This window comes from Malania oleifera, chromosome 13, assembly GCF_029873635.1.
Source record: "Malania oleifera isolate guangnan ecotype guangnan chromosome 13, ASM2987363v1, whole genome shotgun sequence".
NCBI classification, from domain to species: Eukaryota; Viridiplantae; Streptophyta; class Magnoliopsida; order Santalales; family Ximeniaceae; genus Malania; species Malania oleifera.
The window spans coordinates 23792026-23815034 of NC_080429.1; the positions used below are offsets into that span (position 1 = coordinate 23792026).

Here is a 23009-nt window from a genome sequence, read left to right on the forward strand (position 1 = left end):
ACTTTGTACAAACGAGTCAACATGTCATGTGCGTCGCACATGGTGCATATAAATAATATTATGTAAAATATTTTATAATATTCAATAAAGTTTAAATATATTTTCAAAATAAATTAATAATATAAATTATTTATACTATTTGTATGTGTATATATAGTGTTTATTTATTTATTTTTGGCTAAATAGAGCTTCTTTTCATGTTTAAATTTTCACATACATATACAATAAATTTTATAAATGTAATTTTATCGAATTTTTGGTTGAATTTGTTTTTTTTTAAATTATTTTATATTATTTTTAATGAAATGATTTACTCTATTTATACTTCTATATATAGTATAGAAATTTACTTTTTCAAAGAATGTTAGTTTTATAGAAAATTTGCTTCTAAAAATAGGAGTTTGTTTGTTCACAAATGGTTCATAAAATAATTTATTCTATTTGTACTTCTTTATATAATATAAATAATTTTACAAAAAAATTAATATATATTTAGAATTAAACTAAACACGTTAATTACTATTGATTTGGTGGGGGAGATGAATTTGACATAAATCTTTGTTATTCTTTTTTTTTTTTCCCTATTCCTATGATAATTCATTTTGATTATTCGTCATTCATCCATGTGAGTTGGTCGCCAATCATCTTTCCGAACTCACGTGAAACATATAATGTAGTTTAGGAAAAGATTCAAGATATATTTTTCTATAAAAACTCTACCCCCAATTAATAATCAATACCTTTTATGCTATCCAACGCAATGACAGGCATGTACATAATTTTTAAAAAATATATATATTAAAAATAAAATTTATATTAATATTTAAATTAATTTAACTATGTAACACTACTTTTATATATATATATATATATATATATATATATATGCACATACGTAGAGTATTAGTGGGCAAAAATGGCGGCGAAAAAAAGGATGAAAGTAATTTATATTATTTAAAATTAATTAATGAGGTTTAATTGAGAACTTGCGAGGGAGACGATCCTGTGTGAGCGGGGTGCGTGCTGCTCCAAATTCCAATGGGCTGCATCCGTTGATTCAGTCACTTGGTTGACTCGGTCTGCCACGGCCACTGTGGGACCCACGGCCTTTAACAGAGCTTCGTGCCGCACGTGATGTGCTCACCAAAATACAAACCTAACTGTCCTACCGACTCCCTATCATGAATAGCATGCGCAGCAATTAATCAAAAAAATTATTATTATTTTAAAACTAATTAAAATTTTTTGACAATTATTATTAGAACGAGTCCTTCGTTTATTCCAAAAAAACAACCATAATCTTGATTTAATTTAGAATTAATTCTTGAAGTGTCTGTTGCTTTTTTATTATGTCAAAAAAGATAATAATAAATTACAAATGATGAGGAAAAATAATTTCTATTTATGATATAAACAAACATAACATATAAAATTTTTTTCTAGGCAAATTAATATATGAATGTGGCTATGAGTATTTACACAAAAAACTGCAAGATGAGAAAAGAATAAAATTATCTTTTGGGATTTGCCCAAAAGGTGTATCAATTGGAAAAGCCTAAATTTAACACATGTAAATACAATATGTCCTTATCAGAAATGGATTGCCACTAAATTTAACGGGTTTTGGTTCCGTTCGTTTGGTTGCACTCACCGTCCAAGCTTCTTCCAAAAATACAGAACAAAACACGAAAATAAGTTTCCAAAATTCTACTTGGTTTGGGTGCCAAAAGTATAGTTCGTAGAGAAAGAGGCTTCAGCTGGATTGAGAGAGCTTCCAATCTGAAGTTTCCCAGCGTCTGGTATGAATTTCTAACCTGGTATGAATTCCTTTTCTGGGTCTCTTGCTTTTGGTGTTCAATCCGAAATCTCTCTCTCCCTCTCTGAAGTTTTTGTTCTATGAACTTTTGAGTTTTCCGATGTAAAATGAGTTCTGGGTCTTTAATTCAAGCGTTAAAACTGGCAAATTCTCTCTCTCTCTCTCTCTCTCTCTCTCTCTCTCTCTCTCTCTCTCTCATGGTAGACGGAGATGGAGATTCTCTATTTTTCATGTATATTTTTGAAAAAATTGGAATATACTACGCATCTGAAAAGAATGAAGTATGTGTTCACACCTTTCCCCTCTTTTAATATTGCTTTATTTTTCTTTTTCTGGTCAATTCTTGATTTAAACTATTTATGAAGTGTGAGCCCTTTTTTTCCTGCGGTTCTATCTGTGACTAATTGCCTTAGCTTTTCTTCAGCATCTCTCCATTCCTTTTTCCTACTGGTAACTGCGTTTCCATGCCTTAAATTTCTTAATATTGAAGGGAATTCACTGTTGCAGAGAACTCGTAACTGCGTTTCCAGTGCTTAAATTTCTTAATATTGAAGAGAATTCACTGTTGCAGAGAATCCACAGGATCCATGGGGGAAAGTAGAATTGTTGAAGCAGAAGAGGAACCTGCTTCAGCACCTCCCAATTATTTAAATGTGGCTGTAGCTGTAAATGGATCTATTAAAAGCAAACAGCTAGTTAATTGGGCGTTGGAGAAGTTCAATCCGGAGAGGAAGGTTATGCTCAAGTTGATATATGTCCGCGCTAGGATAATTGCAGTTCCTACACCAAGTAAGCTTTGTCTCTTTTAAAATTTTCCAAGAAAAGAAAAAAGAATTGTGTGAATGCAGGAAAATGGTTTGATATGTGTACAAATCCTTGGGAGGAATGAGAAAGGGTAGGCATGACCAGCCAGAACACAAAAAAAAAAAAAAAAGGGCAACAGAGAGGGCAGACATCGAACTTGATAAGATAATTCATGATGGGTCTGTTAGGGTGGATCTAGGAGCAACAACCACACACGGACAAAAATAAAAAAATAAAAATGGAACACTAGATTTATGTGGTTCGGCTGAATTGACCTACGTCCACGGAGCACAGACCAATTCACTATAATCGGGAGAATAATACAAGGAGGAGGAAAAGGCTACTGCCTTCAACTCAACTCTCTCTCTCTCTCTCTCTCTCACATACACGCACACACACACACAACACACACAGCTCTACACTTCCCCTCTGCCTCACACACTAGGCACAGCTTCAACACACAACATCTTGCACACACATAGACATCTCATTTATAGCCATGGATGGGGGGTGCAAGTCAACCAAGGTGGGCAATATAGGTGAAGGTGGCTACTAGTTTCCACCTATTGCAACTCAAAATTCAACATAAGTAGCTGGTTGGTACGGCTGCCGATGACTCCACTAGCTGCAATCTCAACAATCTCTCACTTGGAGATGGAGGTAGCATCTCAACTAGTGTATAGGCAAATGAAGTGCTTATATCTGTCTTCAAGCATGAAAACCAACTGAAGTTGAGCACAACTTCAGCTTCTCAGTAGTCACCACTTTTGTCAACATGTCTGCTGGATTCCTGCTACCTTGAATCTTTTCAAATGCCAGCACTCCATCCTTTAATAGAGATCTAATGAAGTGATAACACAATCCAATGTGTTTGGTTCTGGAATGAAATGGAGAGTTCTTTGTCAGATGTATCGCACTCTGAGTGTCGCTGTACAAAACATTCCTCTCCTGCTTTAATCCAAGTTCTGTCAACAAACCTTGGAGTCAAATCATCTCTTTGCTAGCTATTGTCACTGCAACTTACTTAGTTTCTGTAGTGGATGAGGTAACAATCTTTTGTATTTCCGACATCCAACTAACAATTGTTATGCCAACAGTGAACACATATCCGGTAGTGCTTCTGCGGTGATCAACTTTACCAGCAAAATCTGCATCTACATACCCTTTGACTTTCAAGTCTCATTTTCTGAAACATAAGCACTTATTAACAATGCCTCTAAGGTACCTGAAGACCCACTTCACTGCTTCCTAGTGAGTCTTCCCTGGATATGATATGAACCTGATGATAGCTCCCACTGCTTGGCCAATGTTTGGTCTGGTACAAACCATGGTGTACGTGAGACTTCCAATGGCGGAGGTGTAAGATACCTTAGCTATGAAGTCCTTCTCTTCATCTATCTGGGGAGCCTGATCCTTGGAGAGACGAAAGTGTCCTGCCAATGGTGTATTTAGTACTTTGGCGCTGCTCATGTTAAACCTTTGTAAAACACAGCTAATGTACTCCGACTGAGATAACTGCAACGTTTCTTGTCGCTTATCTTTGGAGATCCGCATTTCAAGTATCTACTTCGCTGAGCCTAAGTCCTTCATGTCAAACTCTTTTGACAATTGCTGCTTCAATTTTCTGATCTCTTCTATATCTGGTCCTGTGATTAGCATGTCATCTACATATAACAACAGAATGATATATCTATACTGATTCCTCTTGAAGTAGCAACAGTGGTCGGCGTTGCACTTTAGAAAATCATTCTTGTGCATAAAGCCGTCAAATTTTCGGTACCATTGTTTGAGAGCTTGTTTGATACCGTACAAGCGTCTTCAACTTGCACACTAGATTCTATTTACCTTTCTCTAAGAATCCTTTTGGCTATTGCATGTAAATTTCCTCACCAAAATCACCATGAAGAAATGCTGTCTTCACATCCAACTGCTCGAGATGTAGGTCCTCCGAGGCAATAATGCTCAAGACTGATCTGATGGTTGTCAACTTCATAACTGGTGCAAAGATGTCGGTATAATCAATTCCTTCATTTTACTCGAAGCCTTTAACTACCAACAGGGCCTTGTACCTCCTGGAGCCATCATGCTCCTTTTTGATCATGTACACCCACTTGTTGTGAAAAGTCTTCTTACCTTTGGGCAACTCAGTTAGTTCCCACGTTTTGTTGGAGGTGAGGGATTTCATCTCGTCCTTCATCGCAAGTTCCGACTTGCTTGTATCTGCCGCCTGACATGCTTCATTATAGCATTCGGGTTGTCCTTCATCTGTAAGAAGTAAATAATCTATATACCTTCTATTTAGTATATGGGGCTGAGAAAATCTCTTAAGCTCCGGAGCTGGAGGAGGAGGTGGTGGTGCGACGATCTACTCCACTGGTTCCTCCGTCTGAGGATTCTCGACATTCTGCTATTGCGTCATGACACCTTCTGGGACATCATCCATATCTACATAGGTTGTTTCTCTTTGAACTGGTTCGGTGGATTCTATTGTGTGTCTGTCATTGTATATCACCTTTTCGTTGAAGATCACGTTTCTTCTTTTGATCAACTTCTTGTTTTCATCATCCCAAATGTGATACCCATATTCATCTTCATCGTAACCGACGAAGGTGCATTTCTGGGATTTAGGATCAAGCTTGTTTCTGACATGAGGATCAAACTTGTTTCTGACATGATCACTGATATGTACATATGCAACACAACCAAAAACTTTCAAATGTGAAAGTCTCACCTCTTTTCCGCTCCATACCTTTTCTGGTATACGGTGGTCCAATGATACTGATAGACCCCTGTTAATCAAGTATGTTGTTGTGCTAACTGCTTTTGCCCAGAATTACAATGGTAAGCCTGACTGTATACGCATGCTTCTAGCTCTTTCAGTCAACGTTTGGTTCATCTGCTTGGTTACGCCGTTGTGTTGAGGCATACCTGGCACAGTTCTTTCCATCCTGATACCGTGCTCATAGCAGAATTTCTTGAACCCGGTGTTTTCATACTCACCACCATTGTCTGTTCTCAGCTTTTTGATTCTCAAACCAGTTTCGTTTTCAACCATAGCTTTCCATACCCTAAAAGTATCAAAGACTTCTGACTTATACTTCAGAAAGTAAACCCATATCTTCCGAGAATGATTGTCAATGAATGTGACGAAATAATTCCTTCCGCCTATGGATGAGACGGGCGTTGGTCCTCATACATCTGAGTAGACTAGTTCTAGTCTCTCCTTCTTTAGGGCACGGGTGTTTGTCTGGAAATTGACCCTCTTATGTTTCCCTAATATGCAATTCTTGCACATGTCAATCTCGACCGACCGTAGACCACTCAATTTTCCTTTTGAGTGCATCACCCTAAGTTCTTTCTCGCTCATGTGACTGAGTCGTTGGTGCCAGATGTTGCTGTCATTATTTCCTGCAACAACTGAAATAAACATGGAGGCATTGGAGGTTAGATAAAGTGTTCCTCTTTTCTTACCTCATGCAATCGTTAGTACGCCCTTTGAAACCTTCCATTCATCGCCAATGAATGTCATCGTGTATTCCTCATCTACCAGTTAACTAATTGAGATCAAATTCTTTCTCAGGTGTGGATATATCTGACATCTTTCAGCTTCTATACTGACCCGTTTATCTTGATCTTCACAACTCCCTTGCCGGCTATGTCGCAAGGATGATCGTTGCCAAGGTACACCTTGTTGAAATTACCTATTGTGTACTCTTGTAGGCAAGCTCTGCTGCAAGTGACATGAAATAAGGCTCCGGAGTCTAAGACCAAAGACTCCTACTTCCTCTCTAAAGAGCATATCAATGCATCTTTTTCTCCTAAGGAAGAGGCGAAATTTGCTTCTGTCTTTGCCTTAGATTCCTTTCTCGGACTTTTGCATTGGTTTCTGAAATGTCTGGCCTTTCCACAGTTCAAGCACTCAACGTTCTTTGTGCCCTGGGAACCTCTGAGATTTCTGGATCTAGAGTGCCTGGTCCTAGATCTGCCATGATTGTTTGATCATCCATGCCCGCTTCCTTTTCCTCGGCTTTCCACGTTCAAGGATGAACTTGAAGTGGAGGTATTGTTCAACTGCATTCTGATCTCTTCCGTCAAAATCATGCTGATGACCTCATCGTACTTTAGCTTCGATTTTCTTGTAGAACTACTGATCGCAATAACAATACCTTTCCAACTCTTAGGCAGCTGACTGAGAATCAGTAGGGCACGGATCTCACTGTCAAATGTAATTCCAACCGTGGTGAGTTGATCCGATAGCTCGTTGAAATTATTCAAGTGTCTGCTAAAACTTTCACCTGCAGACATACTCATGGTAAACAACTTTTTCATCAAGTGTACCTTATTCGCGGTTGATGACTGCTCTTACATATTGGATAACACATCCATAAGGGACTTGATGGTTGTCAAGTGCTTGATGTTGAAGGTAACCGACTTTGCCAACGTCATTCTGATAGCTCCGAAAGCTTTTCGGTCAAGCAACTCTCACTCGCTCTCCTTCATGGATTCTGGCTTCTCCTTCAATGGCAAGTGCAACTCCTTACCAAACAAGTAGTTTTCAATCTGTATTTTTCAGAAACTGAAGTTGGTACCGTCAAACATCTCGATCTATGAGCTCTTTTCGTTCGACATCTCGATTCACCAATTTAGAGACGGAATTAGCTCAAACAGACAGCATAGCTGGATCCAGAATAGCCAAAAACCTTAGAAATGGTTCAATTCGTTCGAAAAACGGACCCGAAATGGCTTCGAAAAGTTTGGTCAAACTTATGGTCAAATTTGGTCAACTTTAATGGAATATTCCCTCCGTTAACGGAATATACTTGACGCCGTTAATGGTCACTAATGTCATTACTGACGCCGTTTGTTGACGCGACACTGTGGGGCCCATCTGCTGACGTGGCACTGTAGGGCCCACTTGCTTACGTGTCCTGTGGTTCCACTATGGGCCCAGCCGTTGAGGTGGCAATTGACGTGGCGTGGGCCTCTGCTGACGTGGCTTGTTGACTCGGCACAGACGTGGCTGTTGACCCGAGGCTGACGTGGCACTGACTTAGTGCTGACGTGGATGGGGTGACATGGCGTTGACATCACATTGTCTTCCTTCAGCTCGCTGAGATTCGCTAGCGCATGAGGGCGCGTGGGGACACTTGTCGATCACCTGTCAACACATGAGGGCACATGTAGGCGCATTGTAACGTCTTTGGAACGTTGGTGGCGCGTGTTGGCGCGTGTGGCTTCGTCTGAGCTCTATTTGAGCTCCGGTTATCATTGTTGGCTTCGTTTCAACAAGAGCAACGCAATGGTGGCCTCAAAACAGAGTTTTGAGCTACTGGACAGAGGCTCCAATCTGGGAATTTTTCTCCCATCTGGCGATTTTGCTCCAACCTCGCTCTGATACCAATTGTTGGGGTGGATCTAGGAGCAACAATCACACACGGGCAAAAATAAATAACAAAAATGGAACACCAGATTTGCGTGGTTTGGCTGAATTGACCTACAATCATGGAGCACACACCAATTCACTATAACTGGGAGAATAATACAAGGTGGAGGAGGCTACTGCCTTCAACTCAACTCTCTATCTCTCTCTTCTCACACAACGCACACAGCACACAGCTCTACACTTCCTCTCTGCCTCACACACTACGCACAGCTTCAACACACAACATCTTGCACACACACAGACATCTCATTTATAGCCATGGATGGGGGTGCAAGTCAACCAAGGTGGGCAATGTAGGTGAAGGTGGCTGCCAGTTTCCACCTACTGCAGCTCAAAATTCAACATAAGTAGCTGGTTGGTGCGGATGCCAACGACTCCACCAGCTGCAATCTCAACAGGGTCTGAGCTTATGAGCTGCTAATCTAGATAATATTTGAAGGCATGTTTCTGGGTTTTTTTTTTTTTGTGTTTTGAGAACTCGAGCTTAGAAACCCAGAAAGCAGTTTTGAGATGAAAATTTTGTTAGCTCGGGCCTTGTGCATGTGGTTAATTGTTACTGTTATTGGCATTCAAAAAATCCATTCAATATGGATTTCTGATTTGCTTGACAAACAGTTGTAGGGATGTTGGGTTTTTTATTGCTTGCATACTAGTGTTTGAAGTGCTGACCTCATAAAGGGTACGTCAGACTAACAGTACTTTTAGTTTGCAGAATGGAATTGAATGAAAAATTTTAAAAATGAAGTTACGAATTTGATTTCAATTGTTGGGTTTTGTTCATTACTACATACTAATATATTGTAATGTTTTCACTTTGATTTGGTACTTCATTCGTGGAAGAAGTATTGAGGTTAATTTTGAAAATCAAAAGAAGAGAGAGACATGATTGAACTTGACTGTTTTCTCCCCTTTGGGGACTTGACTTTGTGTTTCTCTTAGTGGGGTACTTCATTCCTATTTCAAAAGCTCGAGATGATGTAGCAGCTGCTTATAAGGAAGAAGTCGAATGGCAGACCTGTGAAAAGCTTCTTCCTTTCAAGAAAATGTGTGCTCAACAAAAGGTCAGAATTCTGGATTCTTGATTGTTTAATATTAACAAAATCTAAATGATAAAAAAAGAAACTGCTTAATACTATTGTGTCCAAGTCCCTGTGCTTATTTTATTGATCTGAATCCAGGTTCCAGTAGACATTACAGTAATTGAATCAGATGATATTGCAAATGCAATAGCAGGGGAGGTTGCCAAGTGTACTATCAACCGGCTTGTTATAGGCGTATCAACTGAGAGCATATTTAGAAGGTATCAGCTGGTTCTCCGTTGTCAATTTGAATTCAATACCTGAAAGTGATTATTTCTTTCCATCCAGTTGTCTTATCCCGTAAACTAGTCTGAAAGATGATCATTCTTATATTTAGGTTGTCTTGCTGTGTACTATGGAAATCAAATGGTTCCATGGTCATTTATGTAAGCATTCAAAGATAAAAAGTTCTCTCATTCAAAATTGCTTGTCATTTTCTGTACGACCACTGTAATTATCAAGTTCTTAATGTGGAAAAGCAGGCTATAAATTGTGATGGATGAATTCACCTCCCATGGGCACATAGTATCTAATGCACTCTGCATTTTACTTAAAACAGGCTGGTCATACAGGAATAATATTCCCTATTAAAAGTGTTGACAAGAAATCATGCAGTCAAAATAGGGTCACTAGAGTTTGATTTGTAATGTGGTTTGGTAAAGGCGTAGTCAACAAAACAGCTCCCTTAACAATAAAAAATTACAGATCTTCAACTGTTAGTCACAAACCCAAATCCCAGCACACCCTAAATCTGAACACGAAAAGAAAAACCTTGCAACAGGAATCAAACCCTAAAAGAATCCACACACTTGTGCCTTTACAGCTAAAAATGGCAACTGCATGCAAAAGAAAAGCAAACCCTGCACCCTAGACAACAGACTACTTCTACGTGTATATGTGTGAGCGTGTGGTGTACCTATCACATGGAGCAAGGTCATGTTGCTTAAGCACCAAGGAAATGATGTTTCCTATTGCAATAGAAGATACAACCCATGATGTGCAAATTTGCTTCCAAATCTGCTGAAACAAATACAAGATACTTTTTTCAATGTGATAAGGTCCATGGTGTATCCATACGCCCTTTCTGAATTCAATGCCCAAATTCTAACTATAAGTGCTTGGAGAGCTCTTAGGAGTTCCATTCTCCTGTCAGTTGGCAGTTGGCACCATTTAGTTTAGGGAAATATTGTTCCGGATTTAGCTTTGTGTTTTAGCTTTGAGAGGAAGGATGCATATGCAAGACATGCTGGTATAGTTTGGTTTCCTCTTGTATATTTTACAGGTCTAGAAATGAGAGCATTGAGCATCTTTGTTTTTTTTAATTGTCTATTCCCTAAGGTTAGGTGATGGGGTTGAGTAAATGTGGGTTGATAGGGCCAATTTATGCTTAGGGTGATGGGGTTCAAAACCCTTCATGGATTGCAAGGGAGTTCTCAGCTGAGACAGTGCTCTATATTACTGATACCTTGCAGAATATTTGTAATGCATGTAAGCTGAAATAACCCACATATTTTACACTACTGGACTCTATGTAAGTCTGAAGTTTTTTGAAAGAAAGGTCCTGCATATGGTTCAGTGTTTTTTAGACTCCAGTGGCATCATTAACTCTTCTATTGGGGTTCTGAATGTGTTCTTAGGTAATACAATGGGGTGCCATATCTGGATTTTTTGTGAGGGACCCTATTTCAGTTGAGTTATCATGTGTCACAAGAATCAAGCCATGCATAGCAGGCTCTCTTGCAGCTGTTGGTGGTTTTTTAATATGTGGTTCTGGCTAAGGACTTCCATTTGACTGAAGAGAATACTTAAGATGGATGATGATGCTTCTTGGAGGAAATTAATTACACTCATATTTTTTTAAGTCCTTTCCTTTTTTGTTTTCCAAGAGTGAGATAAAATCATTCCTACTCATAACACAAGTTGTATGACTCAAATCGCAAAAAGTAACATCCCCACTGCATTGTTAATGAAAACCAAGCAAGTTTTAAGCAAAAGTGTGCATTAAATGAACTACATACATTGATAAATTTTTGGACCTAGTTGACATTATTGTTCTGTCCATGGACATAACTTGGAATCTACTTATTTTTCCTAGGTTCACAGAAAGTAGAAGTGGAACCAAATCAGTTTCGAGCAAATTGATATCTGAGGTAGAAGGAAAAAAATTGAATTTGATTAAATCAACTTATAGGAGTTTGGAACAATTAGAAAATTATAAAAATGAAACTGATATATTTTAATCAACAAAAGGCGATTAATCAAGTTTAACAATGAGTTTTCCAAAAAGCCTTACAAGGAGCTCAAAGAACTCAACATGGTTGTTTGAGCAATGAGCTACATTTACATACCATTCGTGCCATGAAAGTGTGAAACAAGTGGCAACTAATGAAAAGCAGAAAGGACATATTAACCAGATTCTTTATACATATATTTTTGCTAGTCTAATGTTGTTTTTCTGTTGTCATAGCTTTCCTTCTGAAGCTATGGATCTTGTAAACCTTGATGTTCAAAGATTCACTTGGTTAAAATAGTTTTCAATTAAGTTTTCATCATTCACCCAAAGATAAAGCATAGGAGCTTTGTCAAATTTTAGATATAGCAACTTATTATAATTTCCATGGTGCTCCAGAGTGCGGGTTTCAGAATAAGGTCAAGATTTTGAATCCAAGCATGGTTACCTGGAAGTACACTCCGAGCCATGGTAGGTGTCTAGGGATGGGGTACACGATTAGCTCAGTCTGTGGTATACTGGTATGTAGGGGAATAGGCTATTTAAGATCATGGTGTATTTTGGAGCACTTACTGTATTAAATTTAATAAGGTAGCTTGCCCTTTTATTTATTTCATTGATAATTATTTTATAATTTTCTTTTTTACCCATAAAAAACAACAATTTTCTTAGTATCTTCGAAATTTTCTTCAATTTCTTTACTGTCTGGTTGAATACATTAAAGAGATTGGAGCGCTCCTTTTGGTCATCCTGATCCTGATTGTACCACGAATTTGGATGCAAAATTGTACACCATGAACTTGAAGTGTGACCTCTGGCCATTCTGATCATGATTGTACTGTACATTTGGCTGAAGTTAACACGAATCTGAATGTGACTCAGATCACAGCTCTACGTTGGGTATGGTGATCCAGTAAGTCTGAAGCCAAGTTTATCCAAACTAGAAGTTAACATGCAAATAATACAACCTTCTTGCCTAGGGGGTATGCAGTTTATTGATTATCTTCTCCAGCAATGGGCTTGATGCAACAATCAGGACTGGTATTAGTGCTCTAGGTCCATGTGCAACTGCATAGTTGATCTGCAATCCTATAGATTTTATGAATTCTTATTTTAGAAGCCTTGGAGTGTTGATGTCCATGCTTCACTTTACCTAGAGGTGCAGGCCAATGTGAAGTCTAAGGCTATGCGATTTATAACATAGCACATATCTCACATGGGACTTGGGGGATTGCACTCCCAACAGAGTACTTCCACTGCCAAAAGCCTATGCCTTCTGAGCTAGGTGATCACCGTGATCTAAGGTGCACAGTTGGTCTTAGCACACCATGATGATAAATGGGTCTAATAACATTTTCCATGCCCTGTCCTTTCACCTAAAATGGCACTTGGATGGGTAAAAAAAATCTGAGGTTATGAAAATATAGAAATCATACATTCACACTTAGCTAATGTAGAATCTCAGGGATTGCAGTGGAGGCATTTGGTGGATATTTATTTCCTTTCCAATATGATGTTCTCAGATTCTAAATCAACATATACTGAAACACATAGCATGTTGATAGTAAATTTAAATTTATATCCACTATCAAATTTAAATTTATATCCACTACCTTATTTGCAGAGCAGTTGTTTTTTTCCTTTTGTTTTCATCCGCATTGCAATCTTTTTATTAACAAAATATTATTTATAGGAAATGTAATGGACGAAGTTTATCCTCAAGAATCTCAGAATGCACTCCAAGCTTTTGTACGGTTTATGCTGTTTCAAAGGGAAAATTGTCATCTGTTCGCCAATCTAAATGTGAGACAATTGGAAGCATTATAGATGACAGTAGTGATGCAAGTTTTCGTAGTAACAGTTCTTCAAGTTGCACTTCAAGTTCACAAACAGGTATTCTAACTTCTTTCTGGTGTTTAAGAATTAAGATACGTAATGAATGGGAATGATATAGTCAGCTTAGAAATGTATTTTGTAGAGAATAAACACTTAAACAATCATCATGCACCAGGTTATAGCCCATGGAAGTATTAAAAGAGTGTTAGGTAATTTATTCAAAATAAATAAATTAAATTTTGACTACAATAGTCTGAACAAAAAATTTCATATAATGAAATGATGATTAAATACCTTTGAATTGCGGCTGGCCTGGAGCACTATGTAGAAATCCCGAGTATCTTCGTGTATCTTGAGTAAATTAGGAAAGTATGTGAATATAGAAGATTGTATATTATTGAGAGTGATTCTGTTAGGAGATTGTTTCCATATTTGCAACTTTCGATTGTATTATATATATTGTAAATTGGGTTGTACAAAATTATTCAAGAAATACAGAAATTTCATTCCGTTTTTCATGGTATCAGAGCTAGGGTTTCTAGACCTTAGCTAGTAATGGCCGACGACACTGTCAATAGTAGAGGGTCGAGCTCCTCTGAAAATCTTAACGGTGACTCTGAAGCCACATCCATCGTGGGTTCGAATGGGCTAGACAACTCGGCCTTTTCACTCTCAGTGGAGAAATTGAATGGAAAAAATTTCTGTGAGTGGGCTCAGTCCATCAAACTTGTGATTGAAGGCAAAGGGAGGTTAGGGTATCTTACTGGCGAGAGGAAGAAGCCCGCCTCAACTGATGTTGCAGCTCTGCAAAAATGGAAGTCCAAAAATTCCATGGTGATTGTGTGGCTCGCAAACTCGATGAAGCCTTTAATCAGAAAGATTTATCTGTTCTTACCAACGGCGAAGGACGTCTGGGATGCTATTCACGAGACGTATTCCGATGTCAAGAGCTACTCTCTGATCTTTGAGATAAAGACTCGATTGTGGCAAATGAAACAAGGTGAGAGAGATGTCACCAATTACTTCATGGAGATGACACACCTTTGGCAGGAGCTCGACCTGAGCGTCGAGGAGGAGTGGGAATGCTCTAGTGACAGCATCCGCTACAAGAGACGACTTGAGAACGAACAAGTCTTCGAGTTCTTGGCCGGCCTCAACCACAACCTGGACGATGTGCGAGGAAGGATCCTTGGTCGATGACCCCTACCATCGGCCCGAGAAGTCTTCGCAGAGGTGAGGCGTGAGGAGGGGCGTCCAAATGTGATGCTGAAGACACCTATTGGCCATATTGGGCCTGAAATATCAGCCCTAACCCCGAAACCTAATGGGCCTGATGTTTCGGTCCTAATTTCGAAAGCCCCGGCGGGATCTGGGCAAAAGCCACGTAAAGGGAGATTATGGTGCGAGCACTGTCGCAAGCCAGGCCATTCTAAAGATACCTATTGGGAAATTCACGGAAAGCCTGTAGATTGGAAGCCGAGGCAAAATCAAAAAAATCATGGCTATCAGGCTACTACTGATAATTCAGCTGAGAAGCCACAAGGCGATAAAAGTAACAATACCGCTCCAAGTGGCGTATTCAGTCCCGAACAGTTGGAACAACTATATAAAATGTTCTCCTCCATTCAAACATCGGGTTAGTCTTTTACTGGTTTTTAGCCTATCGAGGTAATTTTTTGTCAGCCTTAATTACTATATCCCATTACAAATCTCCATGGACAATTGACTCGGGTGCCTCTGATCATATGACTGATTCTTATCATTTATTCTAATCCTATTCACCATGTGCTGGAAATTTGAAAGTTAAAATTGTAGATGGATCTCTCTCATCTGTTGCAGGCAAAGGAAGTATTCGAATATCTGATTCTATAACTTTACAATCTGTCCTACATGCCCTTAAGTTCTCTTGCAATTTGTTATCCATTAGCCAGTTGACAAAAGATTCCAATTGTTCTGCTAAAATTTGTTTCATCTCACTGTGTTTTCTAGGACCTATCATCAGGGAAGACGATTGGCAGTGCTAAGGCATGTGAGGAAATCTACTACTTTGAGGAGGCAAATACGAGTGAACAATGTAATACCGTAATTTTTGATTCTGCACTATTTCTAGAGATAATGAAATTTTGTTATAGCATTCTAGGATGGATCATCCAATTTTCAATATTTAAGATGTTTATTTCCTTCTATTTGTTCAAATAAAACGTGTTAAGATTTTCAATGTGAAATTTGTGAGCTTGCAAAACACCAGCGTAATTCTTTCCCAAAGTCCACATACAAACCATACCGCCCATTTACTATGATTCACAGTGATTTATAGGGTCCCTCACGCTCTTTTAATCGCACTCATACGAAATGGTTTGTTACTTTTATTGATGATCATACTAATATTTGTTGGGTTTACTTGTTGAAAGATAAAACTGAAGTCCGTTCTATTTTTATTAGTTTCCACTCCATGATTCAAACACAATTCTAAACTCACATCCAAATTTTACATACTGATAATGGTATGAAATATTTCAATGATATCTTGGGACATTATCTTCAAGAAAATAGAATTGTACATCAAAGTTTGTGTGTGGATACCCCTCAACAAAATAGGGTTGCTGAACGTAAAAACAGACATATACTTGAAGTAGCTTGGACATTGATGTTCATTACAAATATTAAAAACTATTTTTGGGGAGATGCCATTTTAACAGCTATACATCTCATTAATCGAATGCCGACTCGAGTTCTTTCTTTTGCCACTCCTCTCCTGAAATTCTAGGAATATTTTCCCAACTCTTGACTCCACTCCAATCTCTCTCTAAAAATCTTTGGATGTACTGCATTTGTTCATGTTAATGCTCACAATCGGGATAAATTGGAACCTCGTGCCATTAAATGCGTCTTTATTGGTTACTCCCTTACTCAAAAAGGCTACAAATGCTATGATCCTGTCTAAAAAAAAATGAATGTTTGTTAGCCTTGATGTCATGTTCTTTGAAACCACTCCTTATTTCCAAAAGCCCTCTCTTCAAGGGGAGAAGTGGAGTGAAGATCGGTTCTTTGATTTCTCTACTACTGAATCCGTGCCATCTACTGAGTCTACCATTGCATCATTCCTTGACCCATCTACTAAGTCTCCCATTGCATCATTTCCTAACTTGTCATATGCTAATGATCACTTGAACTCAGGGGGAGATGTAGAAAAACAAAATAATAAGGAAATACTTGTTTACTCAAGAAAGCCAAAAACAAAGATTAGGGAGAATCTCATACCTGAGGCACCAAAATAGTTGGAACCAGTGATAGCTCCGACAACCTCATACACGCCCAGTCCTGATCAGGAAATAAATGGCCATGAGCTTCCTTCTGATAAGTCTACACCTGATGACATCAATTTACCCATTGCAATCAGAAAACAAACTAGGTCATGCACTCTATATCCCTAGTCAAAATACATGTCTTATAAAACTTTGTCTACAGGGTATCGTGCTTTTACCTCTAACCTTGATAGGATAAAAATTCCAAAGAATATTCAGGAAGCCTTGGAAATTCCTGAATGAAGGGAAACCGTCATGGAAGAAATGTGTGGGCCTTGGAAAAAAATGGAACTTGGGACGTTATGAATTTGCCGAGAGGAAAGAAGCCAGTAGGCTGCAAATGGGTCTTCACAGTAAAATATAGAGCTGATGGGATAGTTGAACGATATAAAGCCTAACTCGTTGCAAAAGGGTTTACACAAACCTATGGCATTGACTAGACAAAGACATTTGCACCAGTGGCAAAATTGAATACAGTTCGGGTCCTCTTGTCCTTGGCTGCTAACTTAGATTGGCCATTGCAACAACTCGACATTAAGAATGCATTTCGAAATGGCGAGTTAGAAGAAGAAGTCTACATGACTATACCACTAGGTTTCAGTAAGAAATCTGAAGAAAACAGAGTACTTGTATAGACTTAAGCAATCTCCCCGAGCATGGTTCGACGGATTTGCGAAGGTAATAAAGAATCAGGGATATTGACAAGGGCAATCAGATCACACTATGTTCTTCCAACAGTCTGAAAGTGGTAAGAAAACAATTCTGATAGTGTATGTTGATGATATAATCCTAACTGGAGATGATACAGTGGAGATGGAAAGATTAAAGAAAGTCCTAGCTGCTGAGTTTGAAGTTAAAGAGTTGGGAAAAATACGGTACTTCTTGGGAATGAAAGTTGTTAGATCAAAAAAGGGTATTAGTGTCTCTCAGCAAAAGTATATCCTTGATCTCCTAACCAAAACTGGCATGCTTGGTTGCAAATCTAGTGAAACCCTGATTGAAGCCGTAAAAAGGATCGAAGACTGCGGAATACCAGTTGAAAAGGAAAGGTATCAGAGATTGGTTGGTAAACTAATTTACCTATCGCATACCAGACCCGACATTGCATTTGTGGTAAGTGTGGTAAGTCAACACATGCATTCACCAAAAAAGACTCACCTAGATGTTGTGTATAAGATCCTCAGGTACCTTAAGGGTTCTCCAAGTAAAGGACTCTTCTTCAAGAAATGTGAAAGCAATGAAGTAGAAATCTTCACAGATGCTAATTGGGCAGTATCAGCGGAAGACAGAAGGTCTACCACCGGATATTGCACTTTTGTATGGAGAAATTTGGTAACTTGGAGGAGCAAAAAATAGAATGTAGTGGCTCAAAGCAGTGCTAAAGCTGAATTCGAGGTAGTTGCACAAGGTATATGTAAAGGACTGTGGTTACGTAAACTCTTGGAAGAATTACAAATCCCGGTGAAATTCCCTATCAAACTCTGTTGTGACAACAAAGCAGCCATCGGTATCTCTCTAAATCCAGTTCAACATGATAGGACTAAGCATGTGGAAGTGGACCGACATTTTATCAAAGAGAAGGTTGACGAAGGAACCATCTGTATGACTTATGTACCAACCAAGGAACAAACTGCAGACATCTTTACTAAAGGGTTAGCTCGATAGAGCTTTGATGATTCATTGGCAAGTTGGATATGATCAATATCTATGATTCAACTTGAGGTGGAGTGTAGAAATCCTGAGTATCTTCGTGTATCTTGAGGAAATTAGGAAAGTATGTGAATATAGAAGATTGTATATTATTGAGAGTGATTCTATTAGGAGATTGTTTCCATATTTGGAACTTTTGATTGTATTATATATATTGTAAATTGGGCTGTACAAAATTATTCAAGAAATACAGAAATTCCATTCTGTTTTTCACACTGCTTCACGTATCTGCAATCTAAGACTAGGGATTTTTTGCTCTAGTTCAATTGGAGACCTTACATTATTTTTTTAATACCAAATAAAAGCATCCCATGCACCATAAAAATAGTCATAAAATTTTACGTGCTTTTTTCATAAAATTAGTCTGTCACAGCCAGGTTGCGAAACTAAAGTTTCTTATTGTTCCTTTCTCCATCTCTTTCTAGAATTCTGGATTGACTTTCGTATGGGATGTTTTAGATTTTAATACCTCCCTTTTGGCTTAACTGAGTTATCTAATTTGGGTTGAGAAATATTTTTTCTGGTAAGGAAATACTTTCCTCACAACATTTACTAGAAAAGAAAAAGTTGAAACTTATGGTTATAGACTTAATAGTGTTTTGATCTATTCCTTTCTGATAAATTATCTCAAGATTGGTGTTGGCAAGAATATAGAATATCATCTCTTATTTTTCCCTTTTCTTTTTGGTTATGGACAGACCTTAGCTCAGTTGCTTCATTCTCTCATCTTGATCCGCCTTCCCAACCGGCAAAGCAATTTCAAGCTCATTCTACTGCAAACCAGACCCTTCTCATTGCAGGAAAATACAGCCAATCTGACTGTCAATCTGAGGATACCGGGGAAGAAGATGATGTAACAAGTTATAGTACTGGTAGTTCAGGTGTTGAGCATTTAAATAATTGTATTGCCATCTACAGAAGCCAGTTAACAGACAACCAATCATGGATTACCGATCAAGCTTCTACCTCAAACACTCCCGATTTTTCTTCTGAAAACCAGGTAGACATCTCCTATCTTTTTTAATTTGGTTTTGTAATCCTATAAAGCTGCTTATTCATTTTAACCTGAAAAATGTTTTCCTGGTGGTAGTTTATCCGTGTCATAATTTTCAAGAATAGTCTTGAATATGACATGCCTATATATGATTTTTTCCTAGCTTGGCTCATTCAATTAGAATAACTTGTTCTTAGTTGCTAACTATACCATGATATGTTACTTGATGTTTGCTTATATGTGCAGTTGAATATTAATTTTGAGCTAGAAAGACTGAGAATTGAACTCAGACATGTTCAAGGAATGTATGCAGTAGCTCAAAGTGAGACACTGGATGCTTCTCACAAGGCAAGTTCAATGCTCTGTAATGGTATAGGTGATGGAGTTTTGATCATCTTGGTTCATATCATCATGCAAGTTTTATTTTCTTTTCCTTTTCAAAACATGATTGCATAAATATCAGAGTTGAAGCTTATCTAAAAATATTTCTCCAGTCATTATGTCTGTTTTTGTGAAATTCGTTTTGTTATCAATTTTATTTAAATTTGCGTGAATGGTTCTGTAATAAACATATTTGCTTCTCTCTATGTCAATTCTAGCACACATTTTTTTTTCTTGTGCCATAACTTGTACTTTCTAATAATATATCTGAAATTATTGCAGAAGTTCCTATTTCCTAAGCTGTAATCAGAATAAGCACAACTTTTGATCATGTAGAAATATTATGTATCGTTACATAGAGTTTTATATATGCAGTTATTTATGCCCTTTCGAATGATTAAACTCTACTTGATGGATCATAGCCCCAAATGAATCAGTTGCCACTTGCTAGTTGGTGTTTTAATCTGTTCTGTGAAGAGCAGCTTTTTGGACAGTCATCCATCCCTATTCACTGATCAATGGCAGATATTCCAGTTGTAAAATTAGAATATTTAAACTCAAATCTATTCTCAGGTTCTTTTTTATAAGCTAACATGCTCATATTATTGGTTTCTATCAGCTAAACAATCTAAACAAGCACCAGTTGGAGCAGGCAGTTAAACTTGAGGAGCTAAGGTGTAAGGAGAATGAAGCTAAGGAATTAGCAAGAGAGGAGAAGGAGAAATATGAAGCTGCAAAACGAGAAGCTGAATATGTGAGGGAATGTGCTGAAGTAGAAGCTTTGCAAAGAAAAGAAGCACAGAGTAAAGCCTTTCATGAAGCTTCTGAAAAGGAAAAACTGGAGGATGCCCTTGTGGGTCATGTGCAGCAGTACCAGACGTTCACATGGGAAGAGATTGTGTCTGCTACCTCATCATTCTCTGAAAATCTTAGGGTTGGAATGGGAGCATATGGAGTGGTCTACAAGGGCAGTTTCCACTATACAACAGCTGCAGTAAAAGTCCTCCACACTAAAGATTCTCCCAAAACCAAGCAATTTCAGCAGGAGGTATGAAAGTTCGATGAATGAAAACAGACTGAAATTCCCCCCTAATGCTATGAGCACAGAACCAAACATGCTTTCAAAAACTTTGTGATTTATGTTTCTGAAATAATTGGATGCTAATGGGGTATTATCTTGCATGTCTTGGTTCTTGCAGTCTCTTTCTTCACAGTTCCTGTGGCTATGAAAATTAGTCAAATGAACCAAGTATTACCCTTTAGATTAATATTCATGGAGTATATGTTTTCTTTGCTGGGCTATTTGGGTGCTTTTCATTTTTCTAATGTTATAAATTTTGGCTTCAGCTTGAGATTTTGAGCAAAATTCGTCATCCCCATTTGCTGCTGCTTATTGGTGCATGTCCTGATCACGGTTGCCTTGTATACGAATACATGGAGAATGGTAGCCTGGAGGAGAGATTGCTTCGGAAAAAAGATACTCCCCCAATCCCATGGTTTGAGAGATTCCGAATTGCTTGGGAAGTAGCCTCTGCCCTTGTTTTCCTTCACAACTCAAAGCCAGATCCAATTGTTCATCGTGATCTGAAACCCGCAAATATCTTGCTTGACCATAACTTTGTGAGCAAAATTGGTGATGTTGGCCTTTCGATGATGCTTCACCAGGATGAATCTTCTTTCTCCAACATGTATAAAGACACAGGCATTGCTGGAACGTTATGCTACATAGATCCAGAGTATCAAAGGACAGGGCGAGTCTCCCCAAAATCTGATGTTTATGCATTTGGGATGGTGATTTTACAGTTGCTGACTGCAAAACCGGCAATAGCACTGACCCATGTGGTTGAAACAGCAATTGATGATGGTCATTTGATGGAGATTTTGGATCCAGAGGCTGGGACATGGCCAATTGAAGAAACAAAAGAATTGGCTACACTAGCACTTTGCTGTGCAGAGCTTCGACGAAAAGACAGGCCTGATTTGAAAGACGAGGTTCTTCCTGCATTGGAGAGATTGAAAGAAGTCACCGGCAGGGCCCGAGATTTACCTTCTGGCATACAATTGGCGCCTCCTAATCACTTCATTTGTCCAATTCAAAAGGTGTGTTTTGCTTCCAGTATGCACTAAACTAGGAGTTGATGTGTATGTGTGTTTTTTGTCCTTCATATTTTTTTTTCCCTGAAATTATATTTGGGGTAGGCACCCTCTTCCTTCTGGCAGGATAATGGGGTTTGGTCCGTATGGGTGGTGCAGTTTCCCTCCTGTATTTTAGGAAAGAAGTGAGCAAAATTTTCTACATGAACTGTTTTGAATTATCCTAATCAAGTTTAAAGACTATGGGATTTAGAGATCAAGCTTTGATAATTTTAGCCCTTACAGCCAAACATGCTTGGAGTATTCTGCTAAACCTTGATGTAGTTAGCTTCAGTTTGGTTCATTGGGAGATGCTCCCTCAGATGGGACGGGACATCTGCCACTGTGTTGGCAGATCTGGTTGAACTGGTGAAATTCTTTTGTTTGTTCTTTCCTTCTTTTTCTTTATTATTTATTTATCTATTTTTATCTCTCTTTCAAGAATTCACATTTTCAATTCTCTCCCTCCATTTTCTTAACAAAACCAACAAGGCAGAAACTTTTTTTTTTTTTTGGGGGCGCATCATTCATCACCTTCATGTATTGTTAAGGTTGATATGCTGCTAGATTTTGAGATGGTACTAAATTTTTCACACTAACATTTACATGGTAACACATTGTTTTTTGAGAAAATGTGTGCCTGGGCTACTTTTAATAGTCTCATGATATTGCTTGTGTGTGTGTGTTTTGTGAGAAAAGATATCTTCTTTTAATCTGAAATTCCACTATACATGTTTTTGTTGCAGGATGTAATGACTGACCCTTGTGTCGCTGCAGATGGATACACTTACGGCCGCAAAGCACTAGAGACATGGCTTGAACAGAATGATACATCGCCCATGACAAATTTGCCGCTGCCAAATAAGAATTTTGTACCAAATTATGCACTACTCTCTGCAATTTTGGAGTGGAAGTCTGGAAGGCAATGACACCCACCTCACTATTCATGATCTAGGTTTGCACAGGGCGGCTTTTTTTTTTTCTCGGGAATCCCTGCTAGAATTCTGCCCATTAGCATTTATACCTTGCTTCTTGAATTTGTTATGATCCTGCCCCAGAATAGAGGTGGAAAATTTCAGGAAAGCGTTTGTGTATCTAGTCTAAAGCTATGTAATTTCTTGAATTTGATATCGTTCAATTCCAAAATGGAATGTAAAAATTAGCTATGTAATTTTTTGATTTTGGTATGATATAACAATAAAATCAAGTCTTAAGTCCCATTACGCGAGGTCAGTTATATGAATCATTTTTCGTCAATTTATGCGATTATGAACTATT

General features: G+C 38.3%; 1 protein-coding gene across 8 annotated transcripts; it reads left to right on the plus strand.

The window, feature by feature from the left end:
- The first annotated feature begins 1598 nt into the window (after positions 1–1598).
- On the plus strand, positions 1599–22951 carry LOC131146610 (U-box domain-containing protein 35-like). 8 transcript variants are annotated; one of them, XM_058096301.1, is made up of 10 exons: positions 1599–1799; positions 2388–2605; positions 9003–9124; positions 9242–9363; positions 13066–13265; positions 18922–19223; positions 19464–19565; positions 20218–20646; positions 20946–21698; positions 22478–22951. In XM_058096301.1, the coding sequence occupies exons 2-10, from the start codon at positions 2404–2406 to the stop codon at positions 22658–22660; spliced, it is 2415 nt and encodes an 804-aa protein (XP_057952284.1). In that variant the 5' UTR covers positions 1599–1799; positions 2388–2403; the 3' UTR covers positions 22661–22951. The 8 variants fall into 8 exon arrangements, with proteins under 8 accessions (XP_057952284.1, XP_057952289.1, XP_057952285.1 ...); XM_058096306.1 differs by having other exon boundaries at positions 1604–1799; positions 22509–22951; XM_058096302.1 differs by having other exon boundaries at positions 1609–1817.
- Positions 22952–23009: the final 58 nt, after the last annotated feature.

Excerpts from the sequence above, each read along its gene's own strand:
- LOC131146610 (XM_058096301.1), top strand. The coding sequence starts at position 2,404 with ATGGGGGAAAGTAGAATTGTTGAAGCAGAAGAGGAACCTGCTTCAGCA. Across the intron at positions 9,364-13,065 it reads ACTGAGAGCATATTTAGAAG|GAAATGTAATGGACGAAGTT; the intron begins GTATCAGCTGGT and ends TATTATTTATAG. Across the intron at positions 19,224-19,463 it reads ATTTTTCTTCTGAAAACCAG|TTGAATATTAATTTTGAGCT; the intron begins GTAGACATCTCC and ends TTATATGTGCAG.